Source organism: Emys orbicularis, chromosome 4 (assembly GCF_028017835.1).
Source record: "Emys orbicularis isolate rEmyOrb1 chromosome 4, rEmyOrb1.hap1, whole genome shotgun sequence".
NCBI classification, from domain to species: Eukaryota; Metazoa; Chordata; order Testudines; family Emydidae; genus Emys; species Emys orbicularis.
Genome location: NC_088686.1, coordinates 99,155,870 through 99,177,521, shown reverse-complemented (window position 1 = coordinate 99,177,521; position 21,652 = coordinate 99,155,870). Strand labels below are relative to the sequence as shown.

General features: G+C 44.4%; 1 protein-coding gene across 1 annotated transcript in view; it reads right to left on the bottom strand.

Moving 5' to 3' along the window:
- Window positions 1-18,488, bottom strand: part of DKK3 (dickkopf WNT signaling pathway inhibitor 3) — a 57,655-nt gene extending 39,167 nt beyond the window's left edge. Inside the window, exons 1-3 of the mRNA XM_065403882.1 lie at window positions 18,291-18,488; window positions 12,611-12,748; window positions 12,025-12,108 (exon numbers count right to left, since the gene is read on the bottom strand). Of these exons, the coding sequence (XP_065259954.1) occupies window positions 12,025-12,108; window positions 12,611-12,748; window positions 18,291-18,488 (420 nt within the window). The remainder of the gene's footprint in view (window positions 1-12,024; window positions 12,109-12,610; window positions 12,749-18,290) is intronic.
- Window positions 18,489-21,652: the final 3,164 nt, after the last annotated feature.

Sequence of the window (21,652 nt, the reverse complement as noted above, 5' to 3'; positions counted from 1 at the left end):
GGAAAAAACTCCCCATAATTTCATGGGCTTACACGGGCTGAGAGATGTTAGGATGCAATTATTATTGTGTTATGGCAGTTATTTCATGATGTTTAAGTTGTGGGGCAGTTGATCGCTGAGATGAAGAGTTCACTGTATTGACTGTAAATTTTGCTATTGCGTAAGGACCACTAATGAGCAGGATGGATGATGATGATCTTTTTTTTTTTTTTTAAATCAAAATCTATAAATTGCATTTGCAAACAGGGAGGCTGTGTCTCAGCAATCCATAGATTTCCTTCCAAGTATTAACTTCAGTTTTTGTGAAACAACATACCTAATTTTCCATATTCAAAGCTGTTTAGACTAATGTGATCAACAAGTTGTGAGTTTGTTTTAATATTATCAAAACAGGCTACCAGGAAATCATTTCTTTTCTCTTATGAGTCTCCAAACACACTTATACCAACTTAACAGCATTTCAATAAACGCGTTTCCTAGAATATATTCTCTTCCCTCCCACCCCAAAACAAAACAAAGAATCCTAGCAAATTTTATTATCTGCCCTTTTCAACTACCTTTTGGTACTTCACCACCACAATAAAAAAAAAATACACCCCAGATAAGCTGCTTGTTCATTACCCAAAACTGAACAACAGGATGTCACCCTTTTGGATAAAAGAAATTTGGTTACAAAAAAGCATCTATTATCTCTAAAATCTATTATTTAGAAGGCAATCCAGGTCATCTCAGAACCAATTTTCAAAAGTTTTCATTTAACACTACTTGAAGAATATAGAGCTTATACACATATTGTTTTATAAGTCTGGTTTTTGGGGTTACTATTGCTTGATATACCTAGATAAACAGCAGAGAAGTTAATTAGAAAGAAGAACTGGCAACAAAACAAAAGCCAAGCACAGATACAGACACTTCTGAGTATTCTGAAATGTAACATGGCAGTTATTCAAATGAATTAGGGCAAACTTTTCAGAGAATTCATTGAGTCTACTCAGTGCAAATAAGGGGTGCAGACCTGAGCTGTAAAATGACCGAGACGGATGTATTTAAAAATAATAATAATAAAAAGATTATCTTTTCTTCATTGATGCCCTTCAGTTTGAAAAAGGGAGCTGTTCTATGGTGAAACATGTGCTAATCCTGCTGAGTGAATACTAAAAGTGCAGATACAGTCTGGGCAGAGAAGTGGCTAAAAATGGCACTTTATTATTCAAAATATCTGGTCCTATAATTGAGAAGTTGAATCAGGTCTTCAACTGGAGTGAAGTGATGCATGTTCATCTGGCGCATAATCTCAGGACAGCTGTGGGTTTTGGTGGCCAAATTCCATTCCTGCTCCAACAGGACGGGGAGCAAGTCCAACTCTCCTGATGAGCACTTAATTGTAGACTCTTACATTCGAAGTAAGTGTTATGGATGAAAAAGGACCTAAGAGAGCACCCAGTCCATCTCCCTGCCAGTGCAAAAGTGTTCCCTAATAACTCATTTTCTAGTGTTTGTCCATACTAGATTTCAAGGATCTAAGTAATGGGACTTCTACCCCTTGCCTTAGGAAATTATTCCTCAGTCTAACAGATCTCACTGGCAAGCTATTTTTCCTACTATGTAGCCTAAATTTTTTCCTTAATTTTATTCCATTACTCCTACAATAGTTCTATCCCCTTGTACCACCCTAAGTAACCCATATTCCTCTCTGATGTTTACAAATTTCAAATACTTGTAGACTTATGGTCCTCCATTAAGCGTTCCTTGACCAAGCTATAGAATTTCCCTCTTTTAATCGTTCCTTAAAAGACAATCCCTCCAAGCCACTGTTCATTTTTGTTGCTCTTTGTTAGCTTTCCTTCTGGTCCGGCAGTACCTACCTACAGCAGGCAGGCACGCATATAATATAATAAATTATAATTAATTATAATATACACACACACACACACACACACACACACACACACTACAAATCAACTCCAGCAAATAGTTAAGTGGTTTTGTTTCACTAATAGCAACAGTAATGATCTTGGTGCAGGATGTACCCTAGTGATTAGTGACCTGAAAAATAATGTCTCTTAATCTATCACTAATCCCAAGGAAATGCCTTGCACCTTCTACATGACTGAATCAAGGCCGCCTACCCTGGAGCTCAGTGAGAGCTGTACTATGCCCTAAGAAACTGTTTTAGCCACAATATTAGTGGTGATGACTGCACAGCTAAAACAAGACATTAAAGAGAAGTCCCTAGTGTGGCTAAGTGGATAAAGCACTGCACTAGGACTTGTCACACCCCAGATTTCCCTCCAGCATGGGCTTAATGGGTGACCTTGGCAAGTCACTTCACCTCTCTGTCTCAGTTTCCCCTCATCTGTAATATGGGGATAATACTTGCCTGCTTTGTAAAGCATTTTAGGATCTATGGATGAAAAGAGCTAGGCATTTTTATTCTGTCCATCTTGACTGACTTTCCAAATAGAAGTTAAAATAATGTGTTCCACTTTTTAAAAGGAAGTGGGGGAATAATACCTGAATTGTGTGCTCTGCTATGAAAGAGGTTAAAATATCCATTGCTGCTTGTGAGCTATTGTTGAGTGCATAATGGCCAATGTTTGCCTGCACAGTCACTGGATTGCCAGCACTATATCTACCTCATTATCGTACAGAACTTTTTATAGATTCCAAGGCTTGAAGGGATCATCTCTCCTCCAGTATAACGCAGGCCATAGATCTTCCCCAAAATAATTCCTAGAGCATATCTTTTAGAAAAACATCTAATCTGGATTTTAAAATTATCAATGATGGAGAATCCACCATGACCCTTGCTAAATTGTTCCACTGGTTAATTACTCTCACTGTTAAAAAATGTATACCTCATTTCCAGTCTGAATTTGTCTAGCTTCAAGTTCCAGCCACTGGACTGTGCCATCTCTCTCTGCTAGATTGAAAAGTCCATTATTAAATACTTGTTCACCATGTAGACATTTTTAGACTATAATCAAATCACCCTTTAACCTTCTCTTTGTTAAACTAAATAGATAGAGCTCTTTTATTCTATTACTATAAGGAATGTTTTCTAATCCTTTAATCATTCTTGTGGCTCTTCTCCGAACCCTCTCCAATTTATCAACATCCTTCTTGATTGTAGGCACCAGAATTGACACAGTATATTTAGAGCAGTGGTTCTCAAACTTTTGTACTGGTGACCCCTTTCACATAGGTTTATTAAACACTTTTATACCTTAAAAAACACTTTTAATATATTTAACACCATTATAAATGCTGGAGACAAAGCGGGGTTTGGGGTGGAGGCTGACAGCTCGTGACCCCCCCATGTAATAACCTCGCGACCCCCTGAGGGGTCCTGACCCCCAGTTTGAGAACCCATGATTTAGAGTCGGAGAGATTGCATATAAAAACATATCTAAAATGTAACATACAAAAGTGTTAGACAACTTCATTGTAGTTATTACTATCCTCACCCAACTAAGAAAATTCCAAAATATGAGCTGGAATAAAGCAAATTTGGCTATTCTGATAATAAAAACAAATTATCTGAAAACAATTTTGAAAAATTGAAGACACTACTGTACCACCACTTATGTTTCCTTTATATATGCCATATGGCGACTCTAAAAAGCTTCTTCTCTGAGAGAGACTTAATTGGGGGAAGGAGTCATTAACATGAGGAAAAAAAATATATCTTTGAAGTTTTCAGCTTTGGGGCTTTAAAATATATTACACTACAAATAGTTCTTCTTATAAACCCAGCTACTTTAAACAAATGTCTAGCAAACTATGTACTAGGAAGAGCAAATGAAAGAAGTTCAAGTCTATGGTGTGAACTTGCTGGGGAAAATCTAGTAGTAGTTCCAAGAAATACTCCATACCGACACGTGTCCTTATTAGCAGGAATGCTGCATGACTTACAATGTGGTTGTCATTCTACTTTGGTACACGGCTTGCCAGGAAGTTAGATTACAAAATTAGTTTCATTCCCAAGTACTACACTGCACATAAGAGATATACATTAACCCCTTCACTGGTACAAGTACATAACTGTGTTCCACATTTTTTTTTAAACGAATCTCCCTGGTACCCAGATTATACAGTGTTTAAAGCCTTAAATCAGTGGGGTTGGATCTGGCCCTAATCTAGACGGACACTATTCAGCATTAGAATATTATGCCTCTTCTGTTTACCAGCAGACAAGCAGTAGTCATTTGAGATCTGCAAGTGAGTGGTTCCTTTAGCACAAAGGGTCCATAAACATAAGCCATTCCAAGAATTCCCATGTTCCTTGCACCCACACTCAGTTTCTCTCTCTGCCAACTTTCAATCACTGCAGGCACCTTCCTCCTCTTTCCCCCAGTTGCTTCTTTCTAGTCTCCTCCTTACCGTAGTGATGTCAGGCCTTGGGCCTTCTCTGCTGCTTTGATCCCTTCAATGTTATCTTCAGCCTCACTTCATTAACCCATTACAATTTTCACCCTGACTTATTTCCTCATACAATTGTCAGCATCACTGCTCTCCCAGCCCCATGGTATTCATCCTTGTTTTCTCTCCATCCCCTTGGCCATAACACCACCACCACCAAGGGTATGTCTACACTACAGGATTAATCCGAATTTATATAATTCGAATTTAGGAAACCGATTTTATAAATTCGAATGTATTCGGCCACACTAGGCACCATTAATTCGGTGGTGTGCGTCCAAGCTACCATAGTAGCATCGATTTCCAGAGCGTTGCATTGTGGGTAGCTTTTACATAGCTATCCCATAGTTCCCGCAGTCTCCACCCCCCTTGGAATTCTGGGTTGAGACCCCAGTGCATGATGGGGCAAAAAACATTGTCGCAGGTAGTTCTGGGTACAGCCTCCCCCTCCCTCCCTGAAAGCAACGGCAGACAACCATTTCGCGCCTTTTTTCCTGAGTGAACTCTGCAGACTCCATTCTGCATCAAGCATGGATCCCGTTGTGCTCCAGAACGCAGTCTTGAACATTATAAACACCTCGCGCTTTCTCGTGGAGTTTATGCTTACACAGGACCAGAAAAAAGAGGCGAGGAGGAGGAGGCGGCGATTGCAGCGCAGCGACCAGCGTGATGAGGACATGGACACGGACACAGAATTCTCTGAGACCGCGGGCCCCGGTGCTTTGGAGATTATGATGTTAATGGGCCAGGTTATAGGCTTGGAACGCCGATTCTGGGCCCGGGAAACAAGCACAGACTGGTGGGACCGCATAGTGTTGCAGGTGTGGGACGATTCCCAGTGGCTGAGAAACTTTCGCATGCGTAAGGGCACTTTCATGGAACTTTGTGACTTGCTTTCCCCTGCCCTGAAGCGCCAGAATACCAAGATGAGAGCAGCCCTCACAGTTGAGAAGCGAGTGGCGATAGCCCTGTGGAAGCTTGCAACGCCAGACAGCTACCGGTCAGTCGGGAATCAATTTGGAGTGGGCAAATCTACTGTGGGGGCTGCTGTGATGCAAGTAGCCAAAGCAATCACGGAGGTGCTGCTACGAAAGGTAGTGACTCTGGGAAATGTGCAGGTCATAGTGGATGGCTTTGCTGCAATGGGATTCCCTAACTGTGGTGGGGCAATAGATGGAACCCATATTCCTATCTTGGCACCGGAGCACCAGGGTACCCAGTACATAAACCGCAAGGGGTACTTCTCAATGGTGCTGCAAGCACTTGTGGATCACAAGGGACGTTTCACCAACATCCATGTGGGCTGGCCGGGAAGGGTTCATGACGCTCGCGTCTTCAGGAACACCAATCTGTTTAAACGGCTGCAGCAAGGGACTTACTTTCCGGACCTGAAAATAACCGTGGGGGATGTTGAAATGCCAATTGTTATTCTTGGGGACCCAGCCTACCCCTTAATGCCATGGCTCATGAAGCCATACACAGGCAGCCTGGACAGGAGTCAGGAGTTGTTCAACTACAGGCTGAGCAAGTGCAGAATGGTGGTAGAATGTGCATTTGGCCGTTTAAAAGGTCGCTGGCGATCCTTATTGACTCGCTCAGACCTCAGCCAAACCAATATCCCCATTGTTATTACTGCTTGCTGTGTGCTTCACAATCTCTGTGAGAGCAAGGGGGAGACCTTTATGGCAGGGTGGGAGGCTGAGGCAAATCGCCTGGCTGCTGATTACTCGCAGCCAGACACCAGGGCGATTAGAAGAGCACACGATGAAGCGCTGCGCATTAGGGAAGCTTTGAAAACCAGTTTCATGACTGGCCAGGCTACAGTGTGAAATTTATGTTTGTTTATCCTTCCTGAAAACCCGCCCCCTTTATTGACTCATTCTCTGTAAGGAACCCACCCTCCCCCTTCCCCCAGCTTGCTTTCAAAGGAAATAAAGTCACCATTGTTTAAAAATCATTTATTCTTTATTAATTGATTATGAAAAGAGGGAGAGAACCTGAGTGGGGTTTGGGAGGAGGATCAGCGGGAAGGAAAAGCCCAGTAAAAAAAGGTTAAGAAAATGGCAGCCTTTTGCTTGGGCTGTCCACTGGGGTGGAATGGGAGGGTGTACGGAGCCTCCCCCCCCCCCCCGTGTTCTTAAACGTCTGGGTGAGGAGGCTATGGAACATGGTGAGGAGGTAGGGGGGTTATACAGGGGCTGTAGCGGCACAGAACCTGAGTGGGGTTTGGGAGGAGGATCAGCGGGAAGGAAAAGCCCAGTAAAAAAAGGTTAAAAAAATGGCAGCCTTTTGCTTGGGCTGTCCACTGGGGTGGAATGGGAGGGTGTACGGAGCCTCCCCCCCCCCCCCCGTGTTCTTACACGTCTGGGTGTGGAGGCTATGGAACATGGTGAGGAGGTAGGGGGGTTATACAGGGGCTGTAGCGGCACTCTGTTCTCCAGCAGCCGTTCCTGAAGCTCCACCAGACGCCGGAGCATGTCTGTTTGCTCACGCAGCAGCCCCAGTGTTGCTTCCCGACTCCTCTGATCTTCCTGCCGCCACCTCTCATCTCGAGCGTCTCTCCTCTCCTCACGTTGGTCCCTTCTGTCCTCACGTTGGTCCCTCATGTCCTCACGTTGGTCCCTCCTGTCCTCACGGTCACTGGCTTCTTTCCTATACTTGCAAACCGTCTCCTTCCACTCATTCAGATGAGCTCTTTCATTCCTGGTGGATTGCATGATTTCGGCAAACATCTCTTCTCTCGTCTTTTTTTTACGACGCCTTATCTGGGATAGCCTTCGGGAAGGAGGAGGGAGGCTTGAAACATTTGCACCTGCTGGAGGGAGTGAAAAAAGGAGAGAATTTTTTTAAAAGATACATTTTTCAGAACAATGCTTATACTCTTTCACGGTGTATACTATTCACATTACATAGCACATGTGATTTCTGTGCAAGGTCGCATTTTGCCTCTTAATATTGAGTGCCTGTGGCTTTGCTGCTAGAGATCACAGACGCAGGTCCGGGCAACAGAATTCACCTTGCATGCTGCCATGGTAAGCCACTGTCTTTAGGCTTCTGCGCCCTGCTTTCCCACATACCAAGCAAAGCCCGTTGTGCTGCAGTTTTCCTGTTAGCTTGTTTTCTGCTGCTGAAGGTTAACACCCCCCCCCCCATCCAATTCTCTGGGATGAGTGCTTTCTCCCTCCCCCCACCGCGTGGCTGGTATCAGGGAACATCCCTGCAGGAACCAAACTAACACCCCCCCCCCACCCGCCATGAATTCTCTGGGATGAGTGCTTTCTCCCTCCCCCCACCGCGTGGCTGGTATCAGGGAAGATCCCTGCAGGAACCAAACTAACACCCGCCCCCCCACCCGCCATGAATTCTCTGGGATGAGTGCTTTCTCCCTCCCCCCACCGCGTGGCTGGTATCAGGGAAGATCCCTGCAGGAACCAAACTAACACCCCCCCCCCCCACCCGCCATGAATTCTCTGGGATGAGTGCTTTCTCCCTCCCCCCACCGCGTGGCTGGTATCAGGGAAGATCCCTGCAGGAACCAAACTAACACCCCCCCCCCCCCCCCGCCATGAATTCTCTGGGATGAGTGCTTTCTCCCTCCCCCCACCGCGTGGCTGGTATCAGGGAAGATCCCTGCTAGCAAAACGCGAAAAGCTCTGGGCCAATCCTCCCCCCCCCCTTTGCACTTGGCTAAATGCAGGGAAGGATTTCTTTTCAGCCACAGGCAAACAGCCCAGTAGGAACGGCCACCTCTGTCCCCTTAATTAAATTCCCTTATTTCAACCAGGTTACCCTAAGCGATATCACTCTCCTGAGGATTACACAGCAAGATAAAGAACGGATGTTGCTTGAATGCCAGCAAACACCGGGACCATACGCTGCCAGGCTCTGTCAGGCAATGATACCAGATTACTTGCTACTAGCATGGCGTGGTCAAGTGTCCTACCATGGAGGACGGAATAAGGCTGCACTGCCCAGAAACCTTGTGGCAAGGCTTTTGGAGTACCTCCAGGAGAGCTTCATGGAGATGTCCCTGGAGGATTTCCGCTCCATCCCCAGACATGTTAACAGACTTTTCCAGTAGCTGTACTGGCTGCGAATGCATCCCAAGTGCTCAGGGCAAATTAATCATTAAAAATGCTTGCTTTTAAACCATGTTTTATATTTTAAAAGGTAAACTCACCTGAGGTCCCTTCCATGGGGTCATGGTCTTGGGTGCTGGCTTGGGAGGCTTGGGAGGGTACTTCAGTCAGGGTGAGAAACAGATCCTGGCTGTTGGGGAGAACGGAGAGCTGGGTGCTCTCTGCCAGCTCGTCCTCCTCCTCCTCCTCTTCCCCTTCCACGGAATCATCAGGTGTACCTGATGAGATTATCCCCAGCTCGGAATCCACAGTCAGAGGTGGGGTAGTGGTGGCGGCCCCCCCTAGAAATGCATTTAGCTCAGCGTAGAAGCGGCATGTCCGCGGCTCTGACCCGGAGCGACCGTTTGCCTCCTTTGCTTTTTGATAGGCTTGTCTGAGCTCCTTGACTTTCACGCGGCACTGATCTGTGTCCCTATTGTGGCCTCTCTCCATCATGCCCTTGGAAATTTTTTCATAAGTTTTGGCATTTCGTCTTTTCGAACGCAGTTCTGCTAGCACTGAATCCTCTCCCCATATAGAGATCAAATCCAGTACCTCCTGTACGGTCCATGCTGGTGCTCTTTTTCGATTATCAGCCTGCATGGTTACCTGTGCTGATGAGCTCTCTGTGGTCACCTGTGCTCTCCACGCTGTGCAAACAGGAAATGAAATTCAAATGTTCCCGGGGCTTTTCCTGTCCACCTGGCCAGTGCATGCGAGTTCAGATTGCTGGCCAGAGCGGTCACAATGGTGCACTGTGGGATAGCTCCTGGAGGCCAATAACATCGAATTGCGGCCACACTAACCTTAATTCGGATTAACAATACCGATTTTGACGCTACTCCTCTCGTCAAGGAGGAGTACAGAAATCGAATTAAAGGGCCCTTTAATTCGAATTAACTGGCTTCGTTGTGTGGACGGGTCAAGCGTTAATTCGAATTAAGGCAGCTAAATCCGAATTAAAGTCGTAGTGTAGACCAGGCCCAAGAAGCCTGGCTTACCCTCACTGCTGCAACTTCAGCTACTTCAAGCCGGTGCTTTACAGTGCTGCAGGACTGCAAATTGGTCGGTGCAAGTATGGCACTTTGTTATATCTCCCTTAGCAGTACACCAAGAACCAGTGGGGTGATCTTCCAGTGTGGAATGGAGGATAGACTTATAAGCCAGAGACTCAGGGAAGTGTTGGTTTGCCTGCAAGCAGCTGTAGCACTGGTTAAAAAAAAAGGGTTCTCCCCACGAAAGATGGCAGCCCAGAAAAAAAAAACTAATTACTGATAGCAAAGCAGTAGCAATGCACTGTTATTCCAGTCCATACTGCCCCATGCCAGCATGCCTCAATGTGTCCCTGGTGATTGCCTCTAGGGTTTAAACTGATTCCAGTTCTGAGGGTGATCTATGCAACGTTAACACCCCCTCCTAGGGAGTGGACTGAGACAACCAATTCATTTTGGCTAGGACACCAAAGAGCTGCCAGGCAAAAGTTATTTTCCAATCATACCAACACAGACCAGACTAAAGGTTCTAAACTACAAATAGAAGGTACTTTATACAGTTATCAGTGTCCTGGATAAATTGTAAATATTCATGCAAGATAAAGTTATTACTGTTTCAATAATTAGTATATTATATTTGCTAGCAGCAAGACTTCTCAAACATACATGGCTATCAAGAAATCCCCTTTCATCTCCATTTTAATAAAGTTGGTGGAGAAATTTTCATGCTGATGCTAAGTTTAATTAGAGTTCAATAATAGGATAAAGGGCAGTAAACCACAAAGGAGTATTATTATTCCACACAGGTTCCCTGAGCAGGATTGAACCAGCAGCTTGTTCCAAGAAAGAAGCAAAATAAACGTGAAAGATGTGATAACATCAGAAGGTGCCAGGAGGGGCGAAAAGAGACAAATCGCAGCAATATCAGAAACCAGGAAGCTGTCGTTACCTAAGCACAGTAAGTGGAAGATTTATGAAAAGCAAGGTAAATTTTAGCTCTGCAACCATTTCAGTGTTTGACTATCATTGGTATTCTTTGATTACCTGACAAAGTATGTCTCTGATCTAAAACTTCAAATTCTCAACAAGGTAAATTTTGGAACCATGTGATAAATTACATATTTTGCACCATTGACTGTCTCACCTGCACTCTATCCATTAAATCCAATAGGATTCCTGATGGTAGTAAAAATAAACGTGTGCATAAATGCTTGAAGGAATGAGGCCTGATTGCTCTCTACCAGGTTTATTCCTTACATTTCACCACACTGACCAGCTTCAAACAACCATCTTCTTAAAAAATAAAGCCACAAAATTATCTCTCTCTCCAAAATACTGAAATTCCATTTTCCCAATCTCTGGTATTACACTAGCTTGAAGTGCAGAACGAGCAATATTCTGCACCACTGCCTGAAAAAACCTAGAGTTTTGTTTGTTTGGTTTTTATATTTAACTATTAAATCTCTCCTAAAACTCACTTTTTCAGAGATGCCCATAAATAGAGATTTGAACAAGAGATGTGAAAAATAGAAGATGGCTATAAATAGTACCAATAACTTTTTCTAAAACTCTCTAAAGATGTTTTCTGTAAAGTATGAGGCACAGACAGAACACCTATGGAGTAGAGTGACACCAAGGAAATATTAGCTCTCATTGGAATGATCTGCATAATCAGGATGTGGCAATACCCCCATCCCAGCTCATACCAACGAAACCTTTATACCCACCATCATGCCAACCCACAACGTCAGAATTCTTCCACAGTACGCTACACTTCAAACCTTGTGGTGCTAGGTACCAGAAGGTTGTGAGGAACAGAAGATACTGGGAGTTTATACTGGAGTTCAGGCAGTGGACTATAATTTAATGTCCTTAGCCATTGGCCTGCCTGATAGTGTTGCTCGGATATCTGGCTGAATGACATCATGCAACAGCCAAAGAACACAGTGAAGAAACCACCTACTCTGATGTTCTCTGTACCCCACAGATGGCTGAACTTCAGCAGTGAAGAACGTATACGTCAGACTCTTTTGTGCAGTAATTAATTTGTTATGAAAGAGGTGCCGGGGCTCAAGCAATTTTTTTTACATTCATAACTGATGCAGGAAGTCCAGAGGTGCCGGGGCTATGAACTGCCAAGGCTCAGCCCTGGCACAAGTTAAGCACTGCTTTTGTGCTTTCTCAGGCAAAACTCCCATAAGACTTCAGTATGAGTTTGCATGAATGAAGATAGCAAGTTAGTTTGTAAGGTTCTCTGGGATCCTTCAGTAAGAAGGGAACTATACAAAAACAAAAGTGTCAGCCTGACACTGGCAATTCCTAGTAGTTAAAAAGTGTTTTGAAGTATTACTTTTTGTGTAAATCTAAGTGGTTTGTTTTTAATATTTAAAAGTTCTGCTGGGCTGAGCTGTAAACTGAACTGCTTTATTCTAGATGATAAACAAAAACGTTGACTTTAATTTTAAAAGAAAAAAAAGGTGGTCTTCACTCACATGATTCCTCTTGCTTTCTCCATCTTTTATAGATGTAATAACGGTCTCAGAATAGATTGTTGATCCAGTTTTGTTATCTGTAACCTAATATGGCAACAGGAACAATAAATTAGATGAATATGAATGCCATTTTAGTCCTCTGTTACTGTTTAGTACAGTATTACTCTAATGTTAATCCTATTTATTTTTCATTTCCTGCCCTGCAATAGTGACTGCAGCTGGTAAAAGTGGATAATGAATCCCACTATTCTTTTTCAGAATGTCATAGTAAAGAAGCTAATCAATCAAGTCTTGAGCAGTGATCACTCTTTTACATTCCACAGTAAGTATCATATCTGTAGTCCATATTCTCCAGGCATTACTATGCAGTGTGAAAAGTCACTATAGCAATGGAACAAAACAAACCATTTTGCCACATTAACCATTTTCCACTTCCCCACCTAACTGCTAATTCTAGAAGCAAATCATATACAAGACGTTCATGAACTCAACTCTAGATTCTCTAAAATTTTTCAACATGTGACAAGCTCTTACTCTGCAAGGCCAGTACAAGCAAAGGTAAATAGTTATATGCATTGTTTCATACCTTGTCAATTTCCTGGTGGGTATGAATGGTTTTATTACCAATTTTGGTGTCTGTGTTGGATTCATTATGGTAGCTGGGAGGTAAGTTTTCAAAGTCAACTTCTGATGGGTTTTTTGCCCCTTCTTCCTCAGCCTCCATCTAACAAATGCAATAAACTAGTGAGCAATACATTCATCATTGGTGATTTGTAACCTTAAGCAAAAACAGTAAAATAGAGCGAGCAACACTTTTTGTCCTACCCTAAACAGTGTCACATTTATTAGTACTGATTTCTATTGTATGAAAATGCTTCCTCAGCTATCTCAAAAATGAGCATGCCAGCTTCTTTAATGCAACAGACTGCCACGTCATGATACTGGAGCACCAAACTCTTGAGCAGTAGGCTATTTAAAGTATGAGAATAAGGCAGCCTTTCTATGGAATTGAATGTCAGGAGGGTAAGTGGGCGCTGCAGAACTTCTTAATATCCACCATGGGCTGAAACTGAGTTAACATTTAATCAGTAGCCGGCCTATCTACTTTTTCCTGATAAACACTACTCTTGAGATAGATTGTCACACCTGAGGAAGAGCAGGAAAAGGTTCTGTAAGGACAAAGAGCATCATCCAAAGTCACTGAAGTCAAGAGAAGGTCTTTCATTGGCTTTGGATCAGGACCTGCATGATCAATCTTGCACTCCTTATCAACAAGCAAAATTCCCATTGTATTGGAGTGCAATCACAGCCTTAATTCTGCCCCATGCATTCCCAGTGCTCTGATCACACTGGGAAGGAGAGGATGAGATCGCTCTTTGAATTAAAGAGTAAAAAAGGAATGGAATTTTAAAGTGCACAAAACCAAGAAAGAAATCTTTGTGAACAAGAGAAACCTCCTGGGAACATTAACGGAGTTCCAAATAAACTAGCTATTTACTTGAGACCTCTATATTAGGTCTAAAATACTGTAAAGTTCACCCGGTTGATCTTTAGAATTTTTCCCAGGGGCACATGTCCCACTGGTGATGGGTTTTCTTTTTGAGTGTTTATCTTTTTTCTAACCGTTTTTGCTGTGGCCATTTTTAAAAGTGTGTAATATTTACAATACCTCATACCTCAGTTCTCTGTACCCATCATTGTTAATTTAAAATTAATAAGGATGTGGTTAGATTTACCATAGTTGGACCATAGCCAATCTTTATTATGCACTGACAAAGCACATTTGGCACTGTACAATAAAGACATGGTCTCTACTCCATTGGGGCTTACAATCTAAATTAAACACACAATAGAGGACTGATGTACAATACAGCAGTTGTGCAGATGAAGATCAAAAGTTCAGATGTAGTGATTTTAATTAAATATTTTTAAAGATTTGTTTCTCAGGTGGTTTATCACAGAAATGCTTCTTGGAATAACTGATTTTTGAGAAGGGATTTAAAGAGCAAAGGGTAGGTTTGAGGCACAGTATAAAAAGGAAGATTTGTAAGGGGCAATATAGAAAAAGGCTCCTTGCAGAGAATGGGGAGGAATGTAGAGGATGTTTTTGTGGATAATACACTGGACTAGGACTTACAGGTTCAATTTCTGGCTTAGTGATCTTTCCTTTCCTGTGTGATCTTGGGCAAGTCACTTAGTTTCTTTGCATCTCAGTTCCCCATCTGTAAAATGACAGTAACACACTCTCTCTCCCACTCTGTCTAGTTTATTTACACTATAAGCACTTCAGGGCAGGGACTGCCTCTCACTACATTTTTGTACAGTTCCTAGCAAAATAGGGGACTGATCTCCGTTGAAGCCCCAAGATGCTATTGTAATACATACAATAGATAGGAAGAAGGCCTGTGTTAGTGAAGGGCCCTAGGAGGAAATGATATCAAAGATAAGCAGAAGTGTGGGTATGTACACAACTGGAAGTGAGGGTGAGAAATGTGAATACGAGCGGAATGTCCAAATGGTGGGAAAGGAAGATTGTTTCTGCAGCGGCAGAAGCATTTTGGCTCTCTCTGTTTATATGATGTGCTCATCACTACAGTATCTGAGTGGCTTCCCTCCCCCACGATACTTCATATTGTGGCTAGACTGGAGGAGAGCAAGGCAAGAGAATAGAAAGGAGATGACTAAAGCATGAACAAGGGTTATAATCGAAGGAAAGGTGAAGAACATTTTTAAGAGATTATATAGAGAAAAAAATGAAAGGAAAAAATATGTTGAGCAGGGAGAGCGTTTATAGGATAGAGGTAGGGCACAGAGCAAAAAATGTGAAAATTCTGCTGCATGGCATCAATTTTATCCTTGACGAAACTAGTGGGATCCTGCTCAGATTGAAAGGAGAGAGAGAGAGAGGGAGGATGTCAGGAGACAGATATAGATAACAGTCGGAAAGGTTGAAGGTGCAGGAGTTGATCTAAAGGATCAGTGCTGTTTTACCAGGAAAATGATCATACTCAAGGAGGTAAGAACAAATGTGTAGAGAAGGAAGGCTGCATGGTGCCTGGATTTCAGGCACTCAGTAGCATGGAAACAGGAGCAGAGGAAGCAGATATAAAGGGTAAGTAGAACTGAGGATCAAAAGAGTGGGGCAAGTTTAGTGGGAAGAAGGCACCTGATAGCTGCAGAGAAGTCCAATATTAATAGACACGTCACATTTTAAGATGTTAGTTATCTGGCAATTTTGGACTTCTTTTAAAAAGTCCAATCCAAAATTTTTGACCACGAGTGCCTAAAATAATCAAGAACTGTGCATGCTAAACTCCTTTGGAAATCTGACATGTTTGTTTATGTGGCTAATTCTTGAATTTGGTGCCTAAAGATTTAAAATGTGGGCCCTCATTCATAAAATGATGTAATGACCTAACAAAGTTCATCTAGTTATAGAATATCAAACCATTTGAAATTTTCTCCTCCTGTTACAACATAGAGTTGAGTTTTTAAAAAACTGTTCCCAGATTGAGAACAAGTTTCAGTCTAGAACAAAATTTTATAGTGCTGCTGTTAACCACTGAAAACAACTACTACTAATGGAAATTCTGACACATTCTTAAGGATAGTTGTGCCTGAAGCACAGGACAAGGCTGTTTTCCATAGAATAAGAATTTGCACATTATAAAGAGATTTTTATGTGGATTTAATGGAGCTGGATGCAGATAGCAAGGGTATAATGTAATAAATGAGTAAACCAAGTCTGTGTTCCATCTTAGGGCTCATTCTGTTCTACTGCAGTACAGAAGTGTGAGTTTACTTGTACATCAAGGATAGAATAGGCACACTCCCTTATTTCCATCTGCAAAAAGACAACATCTCAGAGGAATCTGCTCCAAAGTTACTACATTTTTAGGCAGCATATTTAAGCTTCTGAGAGAGCTTTCAGGGCCAAATGCCTGCAGGGGAAGCCTTGTGACAAAAGTGTGCTGATAGGAAGCCAAAGCAGAGCTACAGACAGAGGCAGTCTGGGGGCATAGGGCCTCCCCATAGCTGACCCTGTGCCTCTGGCCAACAGCCTGTGGGAATCTGCAGGACATGGGAGAGAAGCTGCATGCCAGTGGAAAAAATTGGAGTAAACTATGAGGAAACAGCAACACCTGAGCACAAGTTACTTGAACTTTTAGTTCATTCTGTGTGACTGAAAGTGCAACTAAGACAGACTATTTTCTCTGCCATTCAGGGAAACTGACAGCTTGATGCAGCTGAAACATTTGAAATATTAAGAAATAATTTCCACACAGACTTATGATGCAACCATCTAAACAAAAAATACACTGCATTCCATTTCTGTACTTTAGTTACAGTGCTCCATCTGTACCATGTCAACATTCTATAATGAAAATGCTGACAATCTTGCATTAAACATTTAGGGATTTGAAGTTAGGCAGTAAAATTCACTATGCGCTGACTGAAGGGTCTCCGCTCAACAGTTAATACAGTCATTTAAGAAAATATATAGTTTTTTCTATTTTAAAATGGTACATTCTGCCCTCACATTTTGTCCACTGCTCTCAGTAACTTCATCCGAAGTTGCCTACAGATAGCCAAGGTTAGAATTTGGCCCTAAGAAAGGCTCGGGGGAGAAAAGAAAGAGGGAGTTAACTGGACAGTTTTAAGGTTTCAAAACTTCTTTAACAAAATGAATTTTGGATCCGAATTTAGGCCCTGCTCCTAAAAGTTGCTGAGTGGCTTCAACTGCAATTGATTTAATAGGAAATAAGCATTTGTAATAATTAAAAAAAAAATACCTAGGAGAGAGAAGTTTAAAAGAAAAATACCTTGTTTTCTGCACAGTCAATTCTCTATTGGTATAGGTCAGCAATAACTTACTAGCCCCGGGATGGTCAACCTGAGCAGGAGTCAGACTTTGCCAATGGATGTTGCCAAAGAGGCACAGTAATAAGTCAGCAGCCTCCCATCAGCTCCCCTTCCCCCCCCCCACTGCCCCCAGCACCTCCCGCCCACCGGCAGCCCCGCCGATCAGCACCTCCCCCTCCCTTCCCGCACCTCCCGATCAGCTGTTTCGTGGCATGCAGGAGGCTCTGGGGGAGGAGCGAGGGCATTGCAGGCTCAGAGGAGGGGGTGGGAAGGGGTGGAGTGGGGGCAGGGCCTATGGCAGAGCCAGGGGTTGGGCAGTGAGCACCCCCCGGCACATTGGAAAGTTGGCGCCTGTAGCTCCAGCCCCAGAATCGGTGCCTATACAAGGAGCCGCATATTAACTTCTGAAGAGCCACATGTGGCTCCGGAGCCACAGGTTGTCCATCTCTGGATTAGCCCCTGGGAGCAAAGGGAGGGATTGGGGGGGCTCTGAAACACAAGTGAAATAGTTGATGCTTCCAGTGGCTACTCAGTACAATAACTAAAGGCACAACAGAACCCCAAGAGTTATTTAAAATGCCTTATTCTGTTACAGCTGGGAGATACAGGCAAAACTTTCACTGACACTTGAATAACACTTCTGTCCACAGAACTACAGAATCAAGCCCCACACGCTCAACTTTAAGGGCCCGATGCAGCAAGTGAATGAGCATTTCCTAGGAAAGCATGTGCTGAATCTCTAGCCTTAAATGGGATTCAGGGAGATTGATAAGTAACATCTTTGAGGGGAACCAAAAACCTTTTGGATTTTTTAACAAAAACAGAGCAAGATAAAGCTAAGGGCCTAACGCAAACCCATATTGCACCACATATGCACTACTGAAAGGCTTTCCAGCAGAAGAGATGTCTCCAGGGTTTTGAGGACAGGAAAGCTAAAGCAAGAAAACAACCTTCAGTCTTTTAGATATATTAGTTTCTGATTCTGCTGCTTTTACCTTTGACGGGCATTAGGAGGACTCTCAGATTCTGGGAGATGCTCTGACCCCAGGATGAAGAAATAAATTAATGTGTCCACAGAGTTAATGATCTGCTGCTACATGGGAAACTACCTCTTCAAATACCGGAGAGGAGAAGGCAGCAAGGGGTGGAGAAATATTTCAAACAGCACCAAAGGGCTACACCAACACACACGCTATACACACACTGCATAGCCACACACCCCACTCGCCTCCCCAACCCTAAAGGCGCACACACACACAGCCTAGTCAGCCACACACACACACACAAAACCTTCGGCCGAGGAACTATCCCAGCAAACGGGGGGAAAGCCCCAGGCACTAAGACTCTATTTCCCCCCCCCCTCCCCCAGGCGGGATGGGATCTAGGGGGGCGGGGTGTCTCACCTCCTTGACTGCGTTCCGCAGCTTGTGCTGCGTGTCCTCCATCAGCTCCTCCACCTCGCGGAACATTTCGTTCAGACTGGCCTCCTCCCGAGGGAAGCTCGGCTCCGGCTCCCCGGGCGGCAGCTCGGCACCTCCATCCGCCGCCGGAGCTGCGCAAGCGGCCCCCAGCAGCAAGGGCAGGACCAGGAGCAGGAGCATCCTCAGCCCTGGGCGGTCGCCGAAGCCCAGCCGCAGCGGCCGCCTGGGAAGGAAGAAAGACAAACGCTGAGCGGGCCCAAGGAGAGCCCGGCAGCTTGCTCGCTGCGACGCCTCGCCCTGCCGCTGGGGCTGGGTCCCCATCGCTGCCCTCCGCGCCCCTCCCCCGGCTCCCGTGCCTGCCCCCACCGCTCTCCATTGCCAGTGCCCCCGGAGACTCACGCTCTCTCCCAGCACAGAAGCGCTCCCTGACCTGTGTCTGCCGCCGCCTCCCTAGCAGCCCTGCCTGCGCCCTGGCGAGCCGGGGAGATGCGCGCGGAGCTGTGAAGCCTCGGGCCACCGGCGCTGCTCTGCTCTGCTTTGCGCCGCGCCCCTGGGGCTCGCAGCAGCCTCCTCCGCGGCCGCCTCCGTTGCTATTGGCTGCAGGAAGCCGAAGAAAGCGGGGGCTGAGTGCGGTGTGGGAGGGACCAGGTGCCTGCTTGGTCTCGGAGCAGAGTGTGAGGGGTGGGGAATCGGTGCCAGCCTCCTTTACAGGGCCTGGCAAGCTCCCCAGCTCGTTCAATGGGAATTGGGGGGCGGGGGAACACGGCTGAGGCTGCCCAGGCTTTGCCCAGCCCAGTCCCTCATTGGCAGCTTGCCTGAAGCTCCTGCAGGGCCGCGTTTAGTGTGAGGGAGGGACAGCCGCACTACAGACCCCTCCTGAGAAGAGAGGCTGGCTGCAGACAGCCGAGGAGCGCTTAAATGTGCAAACTCCATCCCACTCCAAGCAGTGGCCCTTTGCATCGAAATGGAGCATATTATATTAGGGCCTATGATATCCATTGACCACACCCTGTCTTTAAAGGTTAAGAGTAGCAAGCCATCACAGCTCCCACCCTGCAATGCACTTACCATTGGCAATGTGTGTGGAGCTGTACAAGAGCGAAAAATCAAGCCAAGCCCAGCCCCAGACTGTTAACTCCTGCTTAACTTTACACACCCTGACTTCAGTGCCAAAAGTTAAGCACATGTATAAGCCTTCGCAAGTTTGAGCCCTAAAAGACAGGATGTGCTGGGAGACCCAGAGGAAAGAATCATTTAAAGGATTATCATCCTTATTTTTCATGAACTGCCAGTTTACGAGTGCTGTAGAAATGAACTTTTCTTTTTAACATGATCCAAAGCGCCTTTGTTTGTATCAATATACAATCTCACCCAGTGGTTCAGATAAGTTAGTGAAGGAAGGAGAATTAACAAAATATTGCTAGGTGTCTCCAACGAGGGGTGAGATTTTTGCATTGGTGTATGGAGTGCTGGCAAGAGCAAGGTGCATGTGAGCTCCTGCTGAGCTGTCTTCTTCACTCTCTCGTGATAATGGGAAATGGGGTCCCCTGGAAAAGGAGCCTCAGGAAGAGCTCTGAGCAAATGCACCATCTTCTCTCAATTGTACTGGGAAAAGGAGTAAGTGGGGGATGGGAAGGTATCATGTGGCAGCTACTCTTTTGTCCTCTTGCCTGGTGATGTCAGTGCCTCACATCACCAGGTGCAAGGGGTTGCTTTATGGAGGCAATGGAGAGGAAAAGGATTTGAGGAAAGGCATTCCCTTAGAAGGATTGTGCGGGGAGCTCTTCTGCTGTCTTTAGCAAAGACTTATTTGCTGTGCCCCCTTTGCACTCTCCCTTATTTTAACCCTTACCCACACTTCCATATTCAAAGATGAGTGCAGCAGTGGGGCACATTACAGAACACCATGGGCTTCATTTGACTCATGGCTGCACTTTAGTCACCTCTGGCCTAAAGTGTTCTATGCTAAGCAGATGAGGCTAACCCTGAGTCCTAAGGTTCCTAAAATATATGTTTGCATCAATGATAGAAAATGCAAAGAAATGGAAAGCATAAGCAGAAAGGTTTAGGGCTGGCTGACCTGTGCCAAACAGCACCAAAGTCCAGGCAGATTTTGCTCCTCATCCAGACATTTAAAGGCTTTCCTATTGCTGGCATGGGATAGGCTCAGAGTTGACTGTATATGCTGGCTGAAATGATGGGGAAGAGAATTAGAACTCTCTGTACACTTCCAAAGGGGAACTGATGAAGGAAGAAAAGAAGAAAAGATAGCAGGAAAAGATCAGTATAAATTTCAAACCCAATGTTGACAAGGATGAGGGTTCTCTGGTAAATATTAGAAAAAATGATACAATTTGGTAACATTTTTAATACCACGGGGATTGTGGCAGCTGCAGTTTGTCTCATTTATACATTTCTCTTTCTAATTTCCTGTCCTAGGTCAGGTGAGTCATGCTTCCCTATAATTTCTGCCAATTCCAAGAATTAACTGGCCTTTTGGTCATTAATATTTCTTGTTTGTGGCTGACAAGAGAGACTGCTTTCTGTAAGAAGGAGTTTCTACCTCTTCCTTCTCTTCAGCCTCTTTTTCTTTTCTTTCCTCCCAAGACATAGTGTCATGTATTATTAATTATTACTTGCATCTTTCCCATGAGATACAGCATCTTTTCCTTTCTGCTCCCCATCCTAGAAATTCATCAGAGAGTTTGCAGATGATCTGTTCTAAAGGAAAAATGGACTGGTGAGTTCCCTTAAAATATTTTATTTGCAAGGCTGTCAAGGCTGAATCCCCACTGTCACTTTGAGTACAGAAGGTGGGGGCCCGCAAGGATTCTAAAAATTAATACTCGCCACTCCAGGCTTGTATTAAACTCCCAAGATTACAGCTTTTCTCTGACATTGGCTTGGTAATTGCTGCCACCACCCAAATGCCAAAAAAACTTAGGGACCAGGAAGGAACACTTGGGGATCGATCACACATACACACACACACACACACACACACACACACACACACCTTTCCTAATTTTTAAAAGTTCTAGCCTTCCCATTGGCTCTTTTGGTCAGGTGCCCACTTTTTTTTAACTTGTGGGACTTTTTAACCCTTTACAGGTAAAGCAAGTAGAGAACAGGTACCAAGAGGGATTTTACAGCTAACAGGGGATGAGCAATAGTAGGTAAATCAAGGCATTGAGACTAAGGGCTTGTCTACATAGTGGGGTAATGTGCTCTGTGATTTCTAAAGCACACTAATGAGTTGTGCATTAATTGGTCCATAGACCTTGGTGGTGTATACTAAAAGTTCCCTAGTCCAGTGGTTCTCAACCAGGGGTCCGGGGACTCCT